General features: G+C 36.5%; 1 protein-coding gene, 1 non-coding gene and 1 pseudogene across 3 annotated transcripts; 1 reads left to right on the top strand and 2 right to left on the bottom strand.

Moving 5' to 3' along the window:
- Positions 1–176: 176 nt before the first annotated feature.
- On the top strand, positions 177–10,072 carry LOC104741178 (MLO-like protein 14). 2 transcript variants are annotated; one of them, XM_010461971.2, is made up of 17 exons: positions 179–296; positions 1,014–1,052; positions 5,960–6,316; positions 6,483–6,540; positions 6,630–6,868; positions 6,978–7,094; positions 7,283–7,343; positions 7,667–7,761; positions 7,890–7,964; positions 8,150–8,235; positions 8,524–8,573; positions 8,668–8,708; positions 8,805–8,975; positions 9,070–9,105; positions 9,195–9,262; positions 9,358–9,418; positions 9,510–10,072. In XM_010461971.2, exons 3-17 carry the CDS (start codon positions 6,194–6,196, stop codon positions 9,891–9,893), a joined length of 1,665 nt encoding a protein of 554 aa, XP_010460273.2. In that variant the 5' UTR covers positions 179–296; positions 1,014–1,052; positions 5,960–6,193; the 3' UTR covers positions 9,894–10,072. The 2 variants fall into 2 exon arrangements, with proteins under 2 accessions (XP_087339299.1, XP_010460273.2); XM_087483173.1 differs by lacking the exon at positions 1,014–1,052 and having other exon boundaries at positions 177–296.
- On the bottom strand, positions 10,020–10,792 carry LOC104741180 (uncharacterized; annotated as a pseudogene).
- A 7,185-nt stretch (positions 10,793–17,977) lies between these two features.
- On the bottom strand, positions 17,978–18,083 carry LOC147928065 (small nucleolar RNA R71). The gene has a single exon (XR_015581161.1). It is a non-coding gene; the product is annotated as a small nucleolar RNA R71 (small nucleolar RNA).
- Positions 18,084–22,328: the final 4,245 nt, after the last annotated feature.

Below are 22,328 nucleotides of genomic sequence, written 5' to 3'. Positions count from 1 at the left end.
CATCTCGTTTTAATTATTAAGCCAAATTATCATTTAAAAAGTTCAACTAGAGTTTGCAGGTGATGCATGCAAACTCTTAGACTTATTATATATAATTAATTAAGTATAATTATTAGCTTAAAAATAGAATATTTCTTAATTGCTTATAAAATATATAGAAAAATTATGACATAATTGCATTAGAGAATTACACGTGAGGCGTAATCTTCCTTTGGGAAAGCCCTTCTCTTCTCTTTCTCCACCACTCTGTTCAATTTTCTTCTTTGCAAACAAGACTCGCTTGCTTCTCTATTCCCGTAAGTTCTCGCACTTTCTGTCTTTTTCCATAGTTTGTTTACAACTTTCCCATTAAGTTTTAAGTTTAAACTCTTGTACTGTAGAGCTATTTTTTTTCCATTTTTTCGTTAATTTGTTTCACATTTTCCAACGTTAATTACTACTTTAAATGGATCTTGAAGTTTTAAATAAGAGCTTATACAATCCGATGATTTAGAGATGGCCATGTTTGAAATGGGGATCCAAATCTAGATTTGTTTTTGTTTTTCTGGTCGATCATGGTGTTATATCAATTAACTAGGTCTCATGTGAAATGGAGAGGATGATAGTTTGTATTTTCTACTATTATTTACTAATTCATATAAAAAAAATGAAAACATAAAATTCTCATTTTTATACCAAAAAAGTTTATTCCAGTATTTCATATTTGATACTCTATCTAAATATAATGAGTGTTTAAAGTTTAATATATTTGTTAACAGCATACATTAATTGGGAATGAACTTGGGTAGCGAGAAGCACTAGCGTAATTAAACCACTAACTTATACTACTGTCTTCAAAATAATAAACTTATTAGAGTTATTACTGATTCATGATGCAACATTAAAATGTAGAAGTATTGTTTACTCCTTAAGCTATGCTAGCGATTGTGTTATTTTTCACTTGAAGTCTTTATTAGTATTAATGTTTTAGTGAATGATAAGAATGTCGTTGTCTGGTGACCTCACAAAAATAGGGTTCTGCAAGAAGATAAGTATATTCAGTTATCAACAAGGTAATTATCACCGGTTTTACGTTATTTATAAGAAAAGTCTTTGATTAATACTTTCCGCTTAAAATATATTGTTTAATGTTATTTTTTTTCTTTTATTTTATAATACTTCTATCAAAACAGTTTATCGAGCCATTGCCGTATAGTTTAAGGAAGATTGTTCAAGAACTCAAAATAAAGAATTACTCTTTTTATTAATCTCAAACGAAAAACTTTCTCGAAACCTTTAAATCTCAAACTCACAAAATAATCTCTCAAATTTCTTAGGTTAGGCTATATCTTAGCATTTCCTTATATATAACTCCTAAGTATATTTTCCTAATCTTAAATGGAAAACTTCTTATTCTTTAATTTCCTATTACATTTAGATATCTCCTAAATATAATCTCCAATTTTCTATTTCTCTTTAGCTTGATCTCCAAGCTTACTTCAAGCTTACTCCAACATTCTCCCTCCTAAGCTTGAAATCTTCTTCACTCATATCCTTTAAGCCGATAAGATCCCTCATCTCTTTGTGCTTGATCCTTCTAAGTGCTTTTGTTAAGATGTCTGCCCTTTGCTTATCTCCAAGAACATGCTCAACCTCAATCTGTCCATTCTTAACACACTCTCTTATGAAATGGTACCTTGTGTGTATGTGTTTGCTTCGACCATGGAATACTGGATTCTTGGTGAGAGCAATAGCCAATTCATTATCTATTCGGATGACAACTTTTTCACGCGGCAACTCGGTGATCTCGCTGAGCAAGTCTTGTAACCATATCGCTTGTCTTGCCGCTTCTGTGGCCGCCATAAATTCAGCTTCACATGATGACAGATCAACTGTTTCTTGTTTCTGAGAACACCAAGAGATCAAACTCCTTCCTAGGTAGAATACATGGCCAGTTGTGCTCTTACCATCATCTGGGTCCACATTATGACTGCTATCACTAAAACCAATCAGTTTTGGAACCGTGGAGGTGGATCTTGCAAACTTGAGTCCTATCGTCATCATTCCCTGCAAATACCTTAAACATTGCTTCATTGCTGCTCCATGGGTTTCCTTAGGATTGTGCATATATCGACTTAGTACTCCTACACAAAAAGACAAGTTTGGTCGTGTATGGAGCAGATAGCGAAGGCAACCCACAATCTTTCTATATCTCGTGGCATCAATGTCTCTCTCATCCAAAGCTTTTGACAGTTTTAGACCAGCCTCCATTGGTGTATGCGTCGAGTTACACTTTGACATCCCAGCTTCCTCCAAGATTTTAGATGCATACCGTCTTTGACATAGAGTTATTCCATCTCTATTTTGACATACTTCAATACCAAGATAATAAGTCAACTTACCAAGGTTACTCATTTCAAATTGAGATGACATCTCTTTCTTGAATCCTTCTATAGCCTAAACATTGGTTCCTGACACAAAGAGATCATCGACATAAACCGCAACAAGAAGAATATCTTGATTCACCTTTCTTTGATAGACCGAAGGTTCCTTTGAACATCGTTTGAACTGAAGCTCATTGAGAACTCGATTCAACTTATCATTAACGCCCTTGGAGCTTGCTTCAGTCCGTACAATGCTTTGTTGAGTCTATAAACTTTGTCTTCACTTCCCTTAACAACAAAGCCCTCTGGTTGCATCACATAAACAGTCTCCTTTAGATCCCCATGAAGAAATGCCGTCTTAACGTCTAAGTGATGGATTTCCCATCCATTTGCCGCTGAGAGACTGATGAGGAGTAGTATTGTCTCAATTCTTGCCACCAGAGCAAAAACATCTTCATAATCGATCCCATGTCTTTGTACGTACCCCTTGGCAACAAGTCTAGCTTTGTATTTATTAAATGCTTCCATCAGCATTCCTCTTAAGCTTGAAGACCCACTTTAAACCAATTGGTTTTTCTCCTTGTGGAAGTTCAACAAGATCCCATGTATAATTCTCTTCGATCGACTGAATCTCATCTTCGCACGCACGCATCCAGTTTTCTGAGTTTCTTGCCTCACCAAAGTTATATGGTTCGTTGTTAAGACACATCAACAAGTGTTCTCCTTCTTCCTCGGATAATAGCACATAATCATTGAGATACTTCAGTCTACATGTCTCTCTTTGTGATCGTCTCAGCTCAATTACTCCTTGGTCCTCATCCACACTATCATCATCTCCACTCTCGGTGGTATCTGCTTAACACTTCCAGAATCTATTGTCGTCACAATCTCTGTTTGATCATTATTTGTGGTTCCAACAGCTTCGCTACAGACTTGTTCTGCGTTTTCAATACCATGGTTTCCGTAAACTCCGAGACTGATTTTAAACTCCCCAACTTTATTCTCCTCATCTCTGTTTTGATTCCAGTTCCAGCCCTTTGTTTCATCAAAAACAACATCACGACTTACCACTATCTTCCAGTTTTGAGGATCGTACATTCTATAAGCCTTTGATCTTGGTTCCGTACCTAAGGAGACTAACACCCGCGTTCTGTCGTCCAGTTTCCTTAAGTGTGGTATCTCTGTTTTTGCATACCCGATGCAGCCAAACACTCGAAGGTGATTGATATTGGGCTTCTTAGATCGAAACATCTCATATGGAGTTTGTTCCTTGAGTGCTCTTGTAGCAATTCGATTTAAAAGGTATGTAGAGTGCCTAACAGCTTCCCCCCACAAGCAATTCGGAACTCGCATATGCTTGAGTATGCTTCGAGTCATCTCCATTAGCGTCCTATTTCGTCTCACCACAACTCTGTTTTGTTGTGGAGTGTAAGGGGCTGTGAGATGTCGCCTTATACCAGAGTTAGCACAAAAATCATTGAATTCGTGTGATACAAATTCACCTCCTCTGTCCGTCCTGAAGGTTTGAATGTTTAAACCTGTTTCTTGCTCTACCATGCTCTTGAATCTCTTGAACTTGTTGAAGGCCTCACTCTTTTCTTTCAATAGAATTGTCCACATATACCTTGAATAGTCATCGATAAGCACAAAGATATATTTGTTCCCAGCCATTGTACTCGGCGTTATAGGGCCACATAAATCACCGTGGATCAACTCAAGTGCTTGAGCTGCTCGGTAAGTAGTAGCTTGAGGAAACACCTGTCGTGTTTGTTTCCCTAACAAGCATGATCCACAGATTTATTTTTCAATGTCAACATGTGGTACTCCCTCTACAAGCTCCTTTTGTATCATGGACTTCATTGTCTCATAATTCACGTGACCCAATCTCTCATGCCATCTACTTGAATCACTTGTTGTCATAGAATAAAGACACTTTGGATCTTTAATCGCCATAGTTACCTTGTAGATACGATTTCTTGATCTCACCGCCTTGATCAGCAACTTTCCATCTCGATCATGCATAGTTAAGTTGTATTCTTTCATTTGTACGTCACACCCGGACTCAGTGGCTTGTCCAAGGCTGACAATGTTACTCTTCAAACCCGAAATGAAGTACACATCGGTCATTGTTCGTAGCTCTCCATTCCTATCAATAAACTCAATCAACCCCTTTCCTTTGATCTCTATTCGTGAGTCATCACCAAACTTTACTTTTCCATGAATAGATGTGTCTATTTTTGAAAAATACCTTTGGTCCCCAGTCATATGGTTGCTAGCTCCATTGTCTAGGTACCATGTATTTTCTTCTCCGCTATTCGTTTCATACTTGCTTGGCACAACTTTCTCTTCATTGAGGTATACTACCTCGTGTATCATGAGTTCATCCGCTTCTCTTGTACTCTTGTTATCACTTTCTTGTGCTTCTTGAAGTTTTAACAAACGATCGGGACAGTTCGAGGCGAAGTGACCAGTTTTATCACACCGATAACAAGTTATTCTTGAAGTATCTCGTCCTCCATTGTAGCGTCCTCGACCTCTTCCTCTACCATATAAGTGTCCTCCTCTTCCTCTGCCTCTGTGTTCTCCGGTGAAATCAGGACGCTCCTGAGGTAACTGATGTTCCATGTTAGCGTACATCAGTTTGCTTTGTTCTTCCTGAGCCTCTTCTTCTTCAGCGATGCGTTCCTCATAGGTCTTGAGATGTCCTACAATATCTTCAAAGCTAGAGCTCTTAAGATCCAACACTTGCTCAAGCGAAGCAACGATGTGTATGTACTTTCTGTGGGGAAGACTCTTCAAGAATTTCTTAACAAGTTTAGGTTCCTCGATATCTTCTCCGAGTGATGCCGATTTTGAGGAAATTTCGGATAACTTGCAAGCGAAGTCATCTATCGTTTCAGTATCCTTCATCTTCAAACGATCGAACTCAGCCATCAAATTCTGTAACCTTGCCTCCTTAACACGTTATGCCCCCATGTGTCATGCTTTAATAGCTTCCCACACCTTCTTGGCCGAGTCTAGCTCTCCTACTTGTAGAATAAGTGCCTCCGGGATTGATTGGAACAACAAGGCTATGGCCATGTCATTCTGTTCAGCATCTCCTGTCGGATCTTCAATGATATCCCAGACCTTATGAACTTTGAGTAGAATCTTCATACGCATGACCCATACCGTGTAGTTGGCTGAGTTTAGCATAGGACACTTGATCGAAGAGGAACTTCCTTCTTTTAGCTTCGCCGAGCTTCCGTCTGTTATCTTCGCCATCACCGTGTTCGATGTCTCCGTAATCTCTCCCATGATATTTCACCAACCTTGCTCTGATACCAAATATAGTTTAAGAAAAATTGTTCAAGAACTCAAAATAAAGAATTACTCTCTTTATTAATCTCAAAGGAAAAACTCTCTCAAAACCTTTAAGTCTCAAACTCACAAAACAATCTCTCAAATTTCTTAGGTTATGCTACACCTTAGCATCTCCTTATATATAACTCCTAAGTATATTTTCCTAATCTTAAATAGAAAATTTCTTATTCTTTAACTTCCTATTACATTTAGATATCTCCTAAATATATCTCCAATTTTCCATTTCTCTTTAGCTTGATCTCCAAGCTTACTTCAAGCTTACTCCAACATGCCGGATTTTAGGACGTTTCGTTCTGGTGGTGATATAGAGAATAAGAGGTGTTTCGTGTTGGCATGAAGAAAAGTTTAAAGTTACTGGATACGACGATAAACTCAGAGCTAATTTGGTTTCTTGAACGAGAAGAATACTGACATAAAGACAGAGAAGGAACATCTGAAATTTTGTTCTTAAAGAATTAATCGGTGAAATGAGAGAAGAACCAAGCGAGAGAACGTTGGGTCTAACGCCAACATGGTCCGTTGCTACCGTTTTGACTGTCTTTGTGGTTGTTTCTTTGATCGTTGAGCGTTCCATTCATCGGCTTAGTAACGTAAGTGCATGGTTACATATATATATATATATATACTATTTTTTTTTTACTTTCTTCTTTTATTTTCCTTTTGATATTCCCGGTAATTAAATGTCAAATGGTTTAAAGTTTTCACTAGTAATTGATAGTCGTCTTAGGTTTTGATTTTTTTTTTGTTATGGGACAGTGGTTGCAAAAGACAAAGAGAAAACCTTTATTTGCTGCATTGGAGAAAATGAAAGAAGGTTGGTGATGTAACAACTCTCATAATATGTTTTGTGAGATTTTGTCCTAAAATATTCTTTTGGATTTTGAAAATGTTTTTGTTTTCTAGAGCTGATGCTGCTCGGATTCGTATCGCTTCTTCTCACGGCCACCTCTAGCACAATAGCTAACATATGCGTATCTTCAAGTTTCCACAATGATAGATTTGTCCCATGTACCCGCTCAGAGATTAATGAGGAACTTGAAAGTACTATTTCATCTGTCAAGCGGACTCAGTTAACGAGATCTCTCTTCTTCCACATTATGAGGAGAAGATTGAGTGGCATAGGCGAGAATACGTGCAGCGAGGTTTTCTATAAGTAGTTTCATTTTGTGATAATCTCATACATCATAACTGATTACAAAAAAAAAAAAAAAAAAAAACACCAAAACGCACATAACATTGTCTACTTAACAGGGACATGAGCCATTTCTTTCATATGAAGGCATGGAACAATTGCATCGCTTCATATTTATAATGGCAGTCACACATGTAACTTACAGTTGCTTGACAATGCTTCTTGCAATCGTGAAGGTAGTACTATTATCAAACATTTTTTAGATATTTTCTACTGAATTTTTCATGTCTAAGGACTAAGATTTATGAGTTTCTAGCTTCTTTTCATATACTTCTTAGACTTTAATAATGTATACTCCATTTGATAGTGTAGTGTATCGTCCATATGTTAGTACAAGTTCAATTTGATTATCTTTTTTGCCCAGATTCATAGATGGAGGATCTGGGAAGAGGAGGCTCATATGGACCGAAATGATTGCTTAACCGGTGAGAAATAGCATAGATGGTTATCTTCTCCTTTCACATTAGACACAAAAGATTCTATATGTCAAGTAAAATAGAGAGTTGTATGAATTACCTGAAATTACAAGGTTTTTAGCTCATGATGTAGTTTAGTTTCTCAACTATATATATATATATATATATATATATATATCACATAGGGAGATATGATAGGCTTAGTGTTGTGGTTTAAGGCTTTGATTTTGTAGGAATTCATATATATATATATATATATATATTATTTTTTTTTTTTGTGCACCGTAGGAATTCATATTTATATAGTAAACTTGATACTTCAATGTTGGCAGTGGTCGCACGCGAAAAGATTTTCCGAAGGCAAACAACATTTGTCCAATATCATACATCTGCTCCTCTGGTCAAGAATAGATTACTAATATGGGTGGTAAGTTTTACAAATATTATTTTTACATTTGATACATGATTGAAAATGAATGTAAACATGTAATTATGTTTGCACTTAATAACATATTATGATACAAATGGCTAAGTATTTATTAACTATTCTTACAGATATGTTTCTTCCGACAGTTTGGACACTCTGTTGTTCGTTCTGACTATCTTACACTCCGCAAGGGATTCATCATGGTGCGTGAGACTCTCATGTGTAACCTATTATATTTAAATAGCAAACACTTGTTATATCCAAGCAATAGTTTGAAATGTTTGGGTGATGCTAATAGTTTTCCAATCTTTCTATAGGTTGTTCTATCACCTTCATTTGAATTTTGTCTATTATGTTATTGTAATCATTGTTATTTTTGTTTAAACAGAACCATCACCTAACATTGACATACGATTTCCATAGCTATATGATTCGCTCTATGGAAGAAGAGTTCCAAAAGATTGTTGGCGTCAGGTGAGCCCTTGCGGAGTTATTTTCTCTCTTGTTACTTAGGAAATTAGTGTTATTTTCTCTCTCTTTTCCTTAGAAAATTAGTGTTATTTTCTCTCTTTTTCCTTAGAAAATTAGTGTTATTTTCTCTCTTGTTCCAAATTTAACTTGCTTTCATTTAAAACTTTTAGCCATTATTCATCCAACATTGAAACTAATTAATTTCATATCATGAATTATGTTGAGTAGAGGGTAATTATGATCGATGCATTATTTTGACTGAATAGTTTCCTTTGATCTAATCTCTTGCAGTGGGCCACTTTGGGGTTTTGTAGTTGGTTTCATGCTTTTCAATATAAAAGGTATGCATATAAAACCTAAGTGCCAAGTACTAGTGAATTAGTCACTCGATCGTTTGTGTAATTTAAGAGTTTTTTTTTGGATATAATAATGTAGGATCAAATCTTTATTTCTGGCTAGCAATCATTCCAATCACTGTAAGAACTATTCCAACACCATGTTTCTTTAGAAATTGAGTCATATCATTTCTCTGTTGCATTTTGGTTTACAATTAAACCTGATCTTTTCAACAGCTAGTTCTTTTGGTTGGTGCAAAGCTGCAACATGTAACCGCAACTTTATCATTGGAGAACGCTGGGATAACAGAGTATGTGTCCGGTGTTAAGCTGAGACCTCGCGATGAACTTTTCTGGTTCAAGAAACCAGAATTACTATTATCCCTTATCCATTTCATTCAGTTTCAGGTCTACAAAGTCTTAGAAACCTCTTTTAGTCACAAAATATTTTTTCTTTTTGTTTTTGTTTTGTAATAACATATGTTTATTCTGATACCTACAGAATGCTTTTGAACTAGCTTCCTTCTTCTGGTTTTGGGTAAGTTATTTTTTTTTTCTTTCTATAATCTTATTTATCTTTGAAAATGTGGTCTTATATAACTTAATTTATTTTTTTTGTTTCTTCAGTGGCAATTTGGATACCATTCTTGCTTCCTAAGGAATCATTTACTTGTCTACTTGCGACTTATTCTAGGGTAATGGAATTTTAGCGATTAAGCTATATATATATGACACTCATGTGTTTTTTTATAGTTTGAGACGGTACATTTCCATGCTTTTTTTTTGGTAGGTTTTCTGGACAATTTCTATGCAGCTACAGCACACTGCCCCTCTATGCACTTGTCACTCAGGTAACATTTTAAGAAAAAAAAACTTTGGAGCTTCTATATATCCACTCTAGTACTTAATTAAAACTCACAAACTTTAAAATGTTAACTATAGATGGGAACGAACTACAAGGCCGCATTGTTACCTCAAAGGGTAAGAGAGACAATTAACGGTTGGGGAAAAGCAACAAGAAGGAAAAGAAGACATGGTTTATATGGAGATGATTCAACTGTTCGAACAGAAACAAGCACAGTTGCATCTGTTGAAGAATACAATGACCAGGTGCTTGATGTTTCCGAACCCTCTCCAGTTCAAAGTAATGAGCTCGAGCTTCAGCTTAGTCGACAACGGGGAGCTTATGGAAATTCTAGTAGTGTTGAAACACCGATATTGCGACCTTGCGCTTCAATATCTTCAACAACTTTCTCAAGGCTGCACACAGAAACAACAGAATCACTCTCAAGATCATCCTCATTGCCAATGAGAAGAGAATGTTAAGACTTAAGATAGAAACATGGTTAGTTGTTCGGTTTTCTATATTTCTTTCTCAACTCAGATTTAAGATCAGTATATGACTATTTTTACTATAGATCATAGGCAATTAAATCATATAGTAAATAGATGTAAGAAAATGTTTCACATATATCCTTTTTTCATTTTTCATTCTTCATTCAAAAGTTTTGGCAAGGTGCTGGTTAAAGATCACTACATATTTTGTTTATATTCGATGGTCTGGTTACCATAAATATTTGTCTCTAAAACCATAACATTATCAGTTCAGCGGTATGCTTTATAGGAAACTGGCAAGGCCTTCAATATGCGGTTGTTGGGGCTAGTTTTTTGTAGCTGAATCCGAGCTCTAGACCGTCATTTCAAAGGGAAATACCAAACACATTAGTCTTCGTTGGACTTATGACAATACCTTTAATCTTTTCTTCAATGAGTTGGTTTTCCGTAGCCACCGTAAAATTTGGATTTGGAATAGGAATTCGAATCTTGATGATAGGAAATGAGAATTTGATGGAAACGGTACCCCTAATAGTCTTTGTAGGCGCAGAGTTTATATTGTCTTGTTTACCTGTTCCTATGTAAATGTGATGCATTTCTTGACTTTCAACCTCTCCCAAACCAATAGTACTTGAAATGTCTCTTGCTTCGGAATTAGTAACCAAAGCGGCTCTAAGCTCGGTTGCTTCAACAGGTACGGGCGCAAATTTAGTGTCACCGAGCTTGTCTTGTAGGTTTTTGCGACCAAAGCCAATGCTAAAACATAGTAAGAACATGCATGATCGTATGGATAAAAGAATATATGTTTGTGTTGTCATTTTCTCCACCTATAAATTGACATTATTTACAATTTCTCTAATATATAAGACGAAACCAATGAGTACATTAAAAAGGAGAAAAGAAAGAAAGTGTGATTAAAAAAAAAAAACAAAAGAGAAAACTAATTAAGGACAGCTTATTATTCAGTTTGCAAAATTTTCATGTTACCGAATCCATGCAATGAATTCAGGCTCATACCGTTTGAATGAGTTGAGGTTTACTTGTTTAAACGTATTCGTTTTTTATGAAATATGTTTTCTTAAAACTAGTTAATATGGTGGTATAAAATATGTTTGACAGGATTTCTAGGACAATGCTCTTCGTAAATGATCTTATTATATAAACTTTGGTTCTTAAAGTTAGTAACTCACCAGATCGTGACACGTGTTAGTTTTAACGATTAAAGATCAAAGTTAAAAACTCACCAGATCACGTGTCAATTTTAACGATTAAATATCAAAGTTAGTAACTCATCAGATCGTGATACATGTCAATATTAACGATCAAAAATCACAATTTTCAAGCTTCGTAAAACAAAACATAAGATAATTGTAATCTTATTATATTTAAAAAAAAACAACTAAGATAAATATACTATGTTCCATCCATATCAAAGTTTCACTGTTACAAAGATTCTCAACCACTACATGGTAAAATAAAGTCATCCATATTTGGTCGTATAATCTATATATACATTTTTGGAGACATTTATGAAATAAATCCTGAAGTTCACATTTATTTACAGGCATGCCATTGGCAATAAATATTTTTAATTTTAATTTATAAAATGAAATTTAAAACCAAGATTTTGTGCAGAACAAAATTCTTAAAATATCTCCTTAATCAATCAACGACTAATTATAATATTTCGTTAAATATTTGTTTTGTAAAATTCCTAAATATTTCCTAAAATATCTCCTTAATTCATTGAAATATTTATTGCTAACAATACAAATGTATGTGCAAATCCCAAATTAATCTTTACCATAATACATATTTGTCCATTTTATCTGCAAAAAAAAAGGAAAAATAAAAAAAATATCATATTTCATAACTTATTTCTGAATCATATGTAAACAATTCTAAAATTAAGATATTTTGAAGATAATGTATACTTGATTAGCAAGATTTTTGGTACTATATTTTTTTTGCATATTTGTTATTTGGATTTTGAAAAACTTGAATGTTATACTTAAGCAAAGAAGAAAAATGGTGTTTGGATATCTAGCGGAATGAGTTTAGGTATTAATATAAATTAAAAATTATTTTATTAACTGTTAGTATATCATCAGTTCATTATTTTGTTAACACCATCGACGTTTGAATATTAGGTATATCTAATTAAGTTTATTAAATTACGATTATGTAAAATAAACAAACAGTACTACGATATACCACATGTTATATTCTGAATTTAACAATTTAAACCGGTAAACCTAAATTTTTAAGCCGGTAAACCTATATAATATATAAATATAAGGGGATATATATTTAAAATTTACAAATTATTAGTCATATATATTTATTAAAAAAATTACATTTTTATTTTACTATTAAAAATATAGCCCCGCAGTGTACTGCAGGTTAAAACCTAGTTATACCATATAACCTAACACATTAAATTTTATGTCTTTGTTTGCACAACAAAATAAATAAATAAATTTTTTGTCTTTATGGTTAGCCAATTTCGGACACTGAGTACTGTAACAAGATTTGTGAATGCACATGCGAAGAAAACGAAGATCATGAAGAACCGATTGGCAGTCTTAGGAAAAAAGCTTGAATTGAAGTCTGAACTAATATTTTTATTATATTAAAAATGTTATTATATAAACTTGGGTTTTCAAATTAGCCATTAACATAATCATGACACATGTCAAGTACATTGATGAGATGTTGGCACGTGTCAAAAACATATTATTTTTCAAAACAGCTAATTAAGAAAATAACATTAAATCTAAATAAAATTTACATATTTATATCTAAAAAAAGTTTCTAAATCAAAAATAAAAATTAACAAAACTAATCTATTTTCCATTGTAGGTTACTTATATTATATGTGTTTTCTCAATAAGATTTTGACATGTATAAACAAAAAAGTAATTCACTAAGCATGTATATTATTATTAATAAATAAATAGTGAATAACAAATTTAAAAAGAATAACATAAGTTATGTCAAAAGAATTATTTTTTTTGAAACATAATAGTCGCTAATTAAGAAAACATTATATCTACATAACATTATATGTTTATATCGAAAGCTTTGATCTTTGATTTTTTTTTTGATATAATTTTGTCGATCTATTGCGTGGGTCTTCGATTCGTGCGGGTTTTTCAATGCAAGCTATCAGATGCAATGAAATGTAATCGAAGTATATAATGCCCGCTAATTTAATCGAGGATGGAGACACTGATGGGGGTTCCAAAAGTGATTCTACAGTTAGTAGCATTATAAGTTTGGAAGATAAGTCGGTGGTTGATGTTTCTGGTTAAAATTTAGAGTTGTCTTTTCTGAATAATGATGATTCTGGTACTGAAACAATAGCTGCTTGATCGAGTAATTGAGAAGTGGTTTCAAATTTGGGAAGTTGGAACGGTATACCATTTTAAAATTGGTTTCAAACCGGATTTATGTGGTTTTTTATCGGATTAGGTTCATAAACCGTTTAAACCATGTACATGGAGAAATATATGAGAACTTTTGATTCGGGTAAAAATAAGTTGAGAATTTATGATTCGAGAATATTTGAGACGAGGTCATAGGTTTAAGTTGTTTTGGTACAATTGGATACTTCTGAAGAGTAAATAGGTTGTTGATCCTTAACGTGATTATAACATATGTCATGTTTTGGATTGTATATAAAGTTTCTATTTTGTATATTTGAATTATCTAAGACTAATATATACCATCCTTATTATAATTTTCAAAATTTTATTTTTATTATATTATATTAACTTTCTTTCAATTTCTTAACTTTTATTGGGTTAATCATAAAATTATTGTAATCGAGTAGATAATTTTCACCAGTTATTCATCCAAAATATCTTTGGAGTAAAAAAAACTTCATGGTTAAAGAAATTATGTCACAAAACAATTTTAGTAATTATAAGATCTATAATTATGCCAAAATGAAAGTAAAGCAACATAAAATCGGTTTAATTTGTTTATAAGACATTTTATAGGTGGTGATAAAGAGCATACTTTAACAATAAAATAATTTTGGATGTAAGAACATATTATTAATGGTAAAACATAGAGTAAAATTATACGTGGTTAATTATTAGATGTTGCTTTGATGAATTTGTTGCACGTAAAATATTTTGTGAATAAATTGTGAAATGTTTTTGAAATTTGACAATAATAATATTTGTAATGATGAGTATTTGGTAAAAGTTTTAGTGGGATATAATTTAGATTTAGATTATTGTAATAATTGTTATAATATATTAAAAATATATAAATATAGATAAATGTATGAAGGTAAATACAAATATTCTCTAACTTAAATTATTTATATATTTACTTTAGAAAATAAATTTTCAAAAAATTGTTTAAGGTTTAAGATTTATTTTTTTCAACAATTTTTAAATCCGCACATCGTGCGAGCCCTTATCTAGTATCAATATATATTATACAGTAGTAGGTTTAACGTTTTTCTAAATTCTAGTAGTAAAAGAATTATATCGTTGTGAAAATAAAATATATAATTACATATATTATGGTGGTCGCATAATGTTAGGGTAAGCGGAAAATAGAAACCATCGCTTTGGGATAGTAAGAAGAATCTATTGGAAAGCAAACATTTATTCCTTTTATTTTGTCAACTACGGTTTCCAACCCGAAAAATCAATAAGAAGTTGTCAATAGCAAACATTTAATCCTTTTTTTAGATAAACCGAAGAGAAATTTATAAAAATAGACATTTTTTTGGAGAGAGATTCGAATTTAGGCATTAAAATAGTGAAAGGCATTATAATACACGCGAACATTAGTGTGACTGGCATTTTTGTCCTTATGTTTTTTTTAGCGTAATTGTCATGACTCATTGAAAAGAGAGTCATCAACTTTGCTTTGTTTCAAAATCTACAATGCAAAAGATTCTTTCAGAACAAGATCGGAGGTGGTTTCAGGCAAAGAAGAGGTTGCTGGTGAGGACTGTGAAACCCCAACCCTCAAATACACCGAAAGAACTCCGACGACTTGCGTAAAACTCTCTAACCAAACTTGACCTGAAGGAAAGAGAAAAGAGGGGTGAGTAAAACAAGTTTTACTCAGTGAGAACGATCCCGCCTGTCCAAGGACCGTCAACACAAAACTAAGCACACCAGCAAGCGCATACACAAAGTCTAAGAATAAGCTATTAACAAACCTCCTAATATCTCCAATAATCAAACATGCTTCCTCAACAATATATAACCTATATATTTCACTAAACACAACTCACATCTAAAACATCGAATCATGCCACCACACAATATCATATAATAACTCGTAACATATGCAGGCACCATTGACCATACATCTCTTACTCATGTTGACACAAATGGTCATACATCCACTTTACTCATGCAGACACTAATGGTCATACATCCTTTTTCCTCATGCAGACACTAATGGTCATACATCCACATATCAATATCAAACACTCACGTAACACATATCTGTCATTAATAGACATATCATCACGAATCAACCTATATCATACAAACAATCAAACAACTTATCCCTAAACCTTATAATACGATTACGGTCAAAATAGCTTGGTGTTCAAAATCCACAGATCACGCCCTCACCTGTATTCTGGCTAGAAATAGGACTGGAAGGAAGAAGGCTGGAGCAGCTAGCAACAATCTTTTTCGGTGATAATGATGGCTCATGTGGCTTCCCTAACACCCCTTCTATCTGTAACAATCGTCGAACTGACTTGAAGCGCTTAGGTAACGCCGGAATTCTTCCACCAAAACCTCAGGTCGAAACTGCAAACTTGTAATGAAGAACCGAAAGATTCTATTTCTTCCTTGCAGCAGTATCTATCCAACGACACCAAAATCGTGATCTGGTTCCTTCAGATCCGACGGGAAATGGATCACCAAAACCACTACTTGACACTGTTTCTGAATTCCTCTTCTTTACTAAAACCAACTAAATGTAGCCGGTGTTAAATGGTGGAACGCGACGATCAACTAAACTTCTCCGTTTTCTCACGATGGAAACACACAATAACTACCATAAATGTAACCTCCAACTTCAACTATAGGGGATGATTGAGGCTTAGAACCAATATTTCCTTATGATCTTCCTGGTTAAGATCAATGAAAGTGATGACAAAAGCTGCGGTGACGAGAACGAGGCTACGTATACATAGGATTTTAACCATAGTTTTACATTTGTTTTGAGTCTTTTGTTAGGTCTTAGTGTGCTTTTAGAGTCTTTTTAGTCTTGTGAAAGTCTTTACAGGTTCTAGGTGACTTTGGAAGGAATCTGAGCATTTTGGGGATGAAAATATGCATCTTGAGCTAAATTGGTTGAAGACTGATCAGGCTAGCAAGCAGATGGAGTGAGAGCAGAAAAAGCATCCTCGATCAGCTGATCCTCATTCGGATCGACCAGTCATGTACCCGAAGCAACTTTTCCTTTTTCGTTTTAAACCGACTTTTAGGGTTTTATTTTACTATTTAAGCACGAGGCTCGACCTCTAGAAAGACAACTTTTATTCTAGGCAGCTTTTGAGTACTTGTAAGCTTGGGAGAAGATCTCTAGTCCTTTGTATTTCTTTGGAGAAGATTTCTGAACCCTTTTACTTCTCTTTGCAATTCAATTATGATTTCTTCATCCTTGTTTTGCTGTTCTTTTACTTCTATGTCTGAGTAGTCTCTCTGTTGGGTTTCGGGTTTCAAAAAGGGATTTTCATGATTCTCTGAATTAGGTTGCTAGATTTGGGATTGATCTATTGTGTTCTTCTTCTATTGTTGATTATAATGCTTAAACTAGATTAGCTACCTAGTTTATGATTGTAGGTTAAATTCTTCTAGGCATCAAAAGTGTTGTTGAATTACTTGAAAAGAACATAGGAGAGCAAGGTGATCCTTAGCCAACGAAAGTTGAAGTTAAGACACCTTGTGAACAGAATCAAACTTGAACTTAATGCTTGCTAGGATTGCTTAGATTCAAACGACGGTTTAGAGTTTTATCAATTCCTTGCATAGATAACTAATGCTGCGACAGTAGGTTAGCTTTACATTCGAGATTTGAGTTCAAGAACGGTATTTAATCCTCTCCCAACCTATCATCTAATTTCGAGATTGTGTCTCCTAACTGATTCCCTACGCCCAATACTTTCCCTTGATTGCAAAACTTTTATTTAAATTCTGCTTTTAATCGGTTACTTGAAACACAATCTTCCTTTTTGCATTAGCTATATTCAAATCTATACAATTTCATAGTGCATCGCTTTGTCTTTGTGGATTCGATCCTGAAGTATTACAACGATACCACTAGATCGTGGTGGAGTACACATTGGGTTTAATTGACCTTTTGATCAATTTGGCGTCGTTGCCGGGGACCAAAACGTTGCCTTTGAAATTTTAGATTCACGTTTACTCTAAGGTTTATTTTATTTTAGTTACTAACGAGTTCTTGCAATCTTATTTCTCTGTTTCAGGTGTATGCATACAAGGAGTAACAAGAAAGCCGATTTACGTATACTAGGAAACAAGGAGTTAGCACAGCTTGAACGCGAAAACCGGAAAGCAAGAGCCTAAACCAACCCTATGGCTGATGGAGAAGAAGCAGAGGTTCGTCCACCAAACCCTCTGTTGGGGCTCATCCAACAACAGCAGAGGCAGGTACAGAAAGAGCTAGCTGCACCGAATCCGCCAGCAAGACAAGCCACCTTGAGGGATGAAGATGCTCAGAACAGGCTGTTTGTTAATCGATCTGCGATTCAACCACCCGCTCCTGCGAGGCAAGACTATGAGATTAAGCATAGTCTAATCAACTTGGTTCAGAATCGTGTGTTCCACGGGTTGCCATCAGAGAGTCCTCTGGATCACATTGAAGCCTTTGAAAGACTGACCAGTACGACGAGGTCCAAAGGTGTCCCCTACGACTACCTAATGCTGACTCTGTTCCAGTTTTCTTTGGCGGATAAGGCATTGAGATGGCTGAATCTACTGTATCCTGGATTGCTCACCACTTGGGCACAATGTAGAGCAGGTTTCTTGAACCACTTCTACACCAAGTCGCGCTCAACCAAACTGCGAAGCAAAATCACCACATTCTCTCAAGGAGGCATGGAGACATTTTGTGAAGCATGGGAAAGGTTCAAGAAGTATCTTATAGACTGTCCTCATCACGGGTACACCCAAGAGAACCTGATGAACGTCTTCTATGGGGGCATCGAACAGAAGTACCAGATGGCGTTAGACACAGCCAGCAAAGGAGACTTCTCCACCAACACCGCAAACGAGGCCAATGCACTGATAGAAAATCTAGTAGCAAGCAATAGCAATCACGACACAGACTATGATTGGACAGTTCGAGTCAATGCTGTCGAGACTGATGCCATTAAGGATCTCACGGCCAAGGTGAATCTCCTACTGAAAAGGGATCAACAAAACGTTAACTTATGCGAAGAACATGCTGGAGGATATGCAAATTTCAGAGCTGAGACTTATCTTGAGGGTACGGAGGAGATGAACTACATAGGAGGACAAGGAAATTATCAGAATCGAGGCTTTAACCAGAATTTCAGGAATCATCCTAATCTATCCTGTATGAGCAACAATGTCGAGAATCCCCAGGATCAGGTCTATCCTCCGCGACCTCAGGAGAGCAACTACGCACAAGGCTTCCAGAACAAGGGAACAGGCTTTGGAGGATCGAATTTTCAGTAGAAACCTCAAGTCAACAACTTCTCACAAGGTTATCAAGCAACTGCACCACATGCCGCAACCCCGCAAGAGAGCAAATTGGAACAGATGATGCATGCTCTGATGGAGAATCAAAAGAAAAATGCCACTGAGGTGACTGTCAAGATCGACAACATGTATTCTGAACTGAATGGGAGAATAGAGTCGTTAAACTATCACATGAGAGTGTTGGAGAACCAGGTGGCACAGTCTGCAGCGAGAGTCAAGGCACCTCCAGGAACACTTCCAGGGAAAAACGAGGCTAATCTAAAAGAATTCGTGAATGTCATCACCCTTCGAAGCGGCAGGGAGCTAACAGAACAACAACAAAAAGAAGGGATTGACCGATCCAATAACAAGACTGGCCAATCTAAAACACAGAATCAGGAAAGCAACCCTGACGAGGTTCCCAACCAGGCTTCTGATGATATTGAAATCCCTGGTTCAGCTACTGCTGGAGGAGAGCAACTCTGCAAACCCCAACAGCCTTATGTACCAAAACTACCTTTTCCTACGCGTCGCAAGTCCAAGATACAGGAGCGAGAATATGAGAAGCTGAAATCAGTGGTAAGTGAGCTTCAGGTCAGACTCCCTTTCATCGAAGCAGTAAGGATGGTTCCATCTCTCAAGAAGTACATGAAGGAGATCCTCACTGATAAGATCAGTTTGGAAAAAGGAGTAATGTATCTCACACAAGAATGCAGTTCAATGCTCCAAAATCGAATGCCAAAAAAATGTAGAGATCCAGGACCGTTTACTCTGTCCTACACAATAGGAGATCTCAAGTTCAATAAGTGTCTCTGCGATTTAGGAGCGAGTGTGAGCCTGATGCCACTCAGCTTTGCAACGCGACTTGGTCTTTACACCTTCAAACCTACCCAAGTAACCCTAGTCCTTGCTGATCGCTCTACCCGCCGTCCAGAAGGAGTATTGGAGAACTTACCAGTTCAGATTGGGAACTGCTACATACCCACAAACTTCATTGTTTTGAAACTCGATGAAGAATTCCAAGAACCCATTCTACTTGGAAGACCCTTTTTAACAACGGCTGGTGCAATGATAAACATCCGGGAAGGTAAAATTGATCTGCACATGGATGACTTGGTCTTGAGATATAACCTGGAGAAAGTGGCCAAAAAACCCACAATCGATGGTCAAACCTTCTAGGTTGACACAATAGGGGAAATAGCTGACAAGACATATGTAGAAGTGTGTACTAGTGATCACCTGTCCGTGGCATTGGCAAAGAAGGAACCTGAGCTGGGATATCTGTCTGAGGAAACTGCGAAAATGGCAAGGACACTCGATGCTGCAGCAATTCTGAAACATGAAGTCCTATTCATAAATTTGCAAACTGGACTGACTGATCTGGCTCCTCCTGTAGAAATAACTGATAAAAGCGATGGATCAACCGATCCCGAGATCTGCTCTGAGACCAACGCGAATCAGAAGGACTGGAGCGAACTCAAGGATACAAAGTTGGATTTAAAACCACTCCCTGAAGGACTAAGGTACGCTTATCTTGGACCTAACTCCACATATCCTGTAATCATCAATTCTAACCTGAATAATGTTGAAACCGCACTCTTGCTCTACGAGTTAAGAAAATATAGGAAGGCTTTGGGCTATTCCTTAGATGTCATTTCAGGTATATCACCGGAGTTATGCTCACATCGGATTCACCTTGAAGACCCTTCTAAGTCGTCCATTGAACACCAAAGGAGGCTGAATCCAAACCTCAAAGAAGTGGTGAAGAAGGAGATCCTTAAATTATTGGGAGCCGGAGATATTTTCCCAATCTCTGACGGCACTTGGGTGAGCCCAGTCCATGTAGTGCCAAAGAAAGGAGGGGTGACAGTAGTTGCAAATGAGAAGAACGAGTTGATCCCCACAAGGATGGCAACAAGGCATCGAATGTGCATCGACTACCGGAAGCTCAATGCAGCCACCAGGAAGGACTACTTCCCCCTTCCATTCATTGACCAAATGCTTGAGCGCTTAGCAAACCATCCCTATTACTGCTTCCTGGATGGTTACTCCGGTTTCTTTCAAATTCCGATTCACCCGGATGATCAGGAGAAAACTATCTTCACTTGCCCTTATGGCACATTCGCTTATCGACAAATGCCTTTTGGGTTGTGTAATGCCCCAGCCACTTTCCAGCGCTGCATGATGTCAATATTCTCCGACTTGATAGAGGATGTTATGGAGGTATTTATGGATGATTTTTCGGTGTATGGCTCATCTTTCTCTTCGTGCTTGTCTAACTTATGTAGAGTTCTTCAACGTTACGTGGAAAAACACCTTGTTCTGAATTGGGAGAAATGCCATTTCATGGTCACCGATGAGATTGTCCATGGTCATCGAATTTCTGAGAAGGGGATAGAGGTTGATAAGGCCAAGATAGAGGTGATGTCCAGTCTACAACCTCCAAAAACCATGAAAGATATACGCACTTTCCTTGGTCATGCTGGATTTTATCGAAGATTTATAAAAGATTTCTCCAAGATAGCTAGACCACTCACCCAGTTGCTATGCAAGGAAATCTCCTTTGAGTTTACTGCAGACTACTTGGAAGCTTTCCTAACGATCAAGCAAGCCCTGATATCGGCTCCAATAGTCCAGCCACCCGATTGGGACTTGCCATTCGAAGTTATGTGTGATGCAAGTGATTTTGTTGTTGGAGCGGTTTTGGGACAGCGCAAGGATGGTAAGTTGCATGTTTTTTACTATGCTAGCAGGACACTCGATGGGGCACAAACCAAGTACGCCACAACAGAAAAAGAACTACTCGCCATAGTCTTTGCGTTTGAAAAATTCAGGTCCTATATGGCGGATCCAAGGTCATTGTGCACACGGATTACGTTGCATTACGATACTTGTTAACTAAAAAGGATGCTAAACCGAGGCTGTTACGGTGGATCCTGCTTTTGCAAGAGTTTGATCTTAAGATAAGGGACAAGAAAGGGGTCGAGAATGGCGTGGCAGACCACCTTTCTAGGCTGAGAATCGATGAGAAGATCCCCATAGATTACCGACTACCTGAGGAGAATGTATATGTGGTTGCAGTTTTCATGGATTGCTATAAGGAGAGGGCCGACGCCAAGGTTCTTCAACAGATAGGTAATGATTCCCCATGGTATGCTGATATCGCAAACTACTTATGCGCTGCAGAAGAACCTCCAAATTTCATTGGAGACGCTAAGAAAAATTTCCTAGGAGATGTGCGACGTTACTTCTGGGATGAACCTTATCCCTACAAGCATTGTGCTGACGGCCTCTACAGGAGATGCGTCCCAGAATCAGAAATTCAAGGGATCCTTTTTCACTGTCACGGTTCTAACTACGCGGGACACTTCGCTACATTCAAAACCGCGACAAAAGTGCTCCAAGCCGGCCTCTGGTGGCCCACTTTATTCCGTGATGCACATGATTTCGTCTCCCGATGCGACTCTTGCCAGCGACGTGGGAACATAAGTAAGCGGAACGAGATGCCACAAAATTTTATTTTGGAGATAGAGGTGTTTGACTGTTGGGGAATCGATTTCATGGGGCCTTTCCCACCTTCTTATGGAAACCTATACATACTTGTGGCAGTCGATTACGTTTCCAAATGGTTTAAGGCTGTAGCAAGTCCTACCAATGACTCGAAAGTGGTCCTCAAGATGTTCAAGCACATAATTTATCCACGGTT

The sequence above is a fragment of the Camelina sativa genome, chromosome 14, assembly GCF_030686135.1.
Source record: "Camelina sativa cultivar CO46 ecotype springtype chromosome 14, ASM3068613v1".
Lineage (NCBI taxonomy): Eukaryota > Viridiplantae > Streptophyta > Magnoliopsida > Brassicales > Brassicaceae > Camelina > Camelina sativa.
The sequence above is the reverse complement of the archived record's forward strand: the minus strand, read 5'-3'. Positions and strand labels throughout refer to the sequence as shown.

What these genes read in the sequence shown, in the direction of transcription:
- LOC104741178 (XM_087483173.1), top strand. Translation starts at nt 6,194, where the DNA reads ATGAGAGAAGAACCAAGCGAGAGAACGTTGGGTCTAACGCCAACATGG. An exon ending in CCGAAATGATTGCTTAACCG is followed by an intron (nt 7,344 to 7,666) that starts GTGAGAAATAGC and finishes CAATGTTGGCAG; the next exon opens with TGGTCGCACGCGAAAAGATT. An exon ending in TCCATTTCATTCAGTTTCAG is followed by an intron (nt 8,976 to 9,069) that starts GTCTACAAAGTC and finishes TGATACCTACAG; the next exon opens with AATGCTTTTGAACTAGCTTC.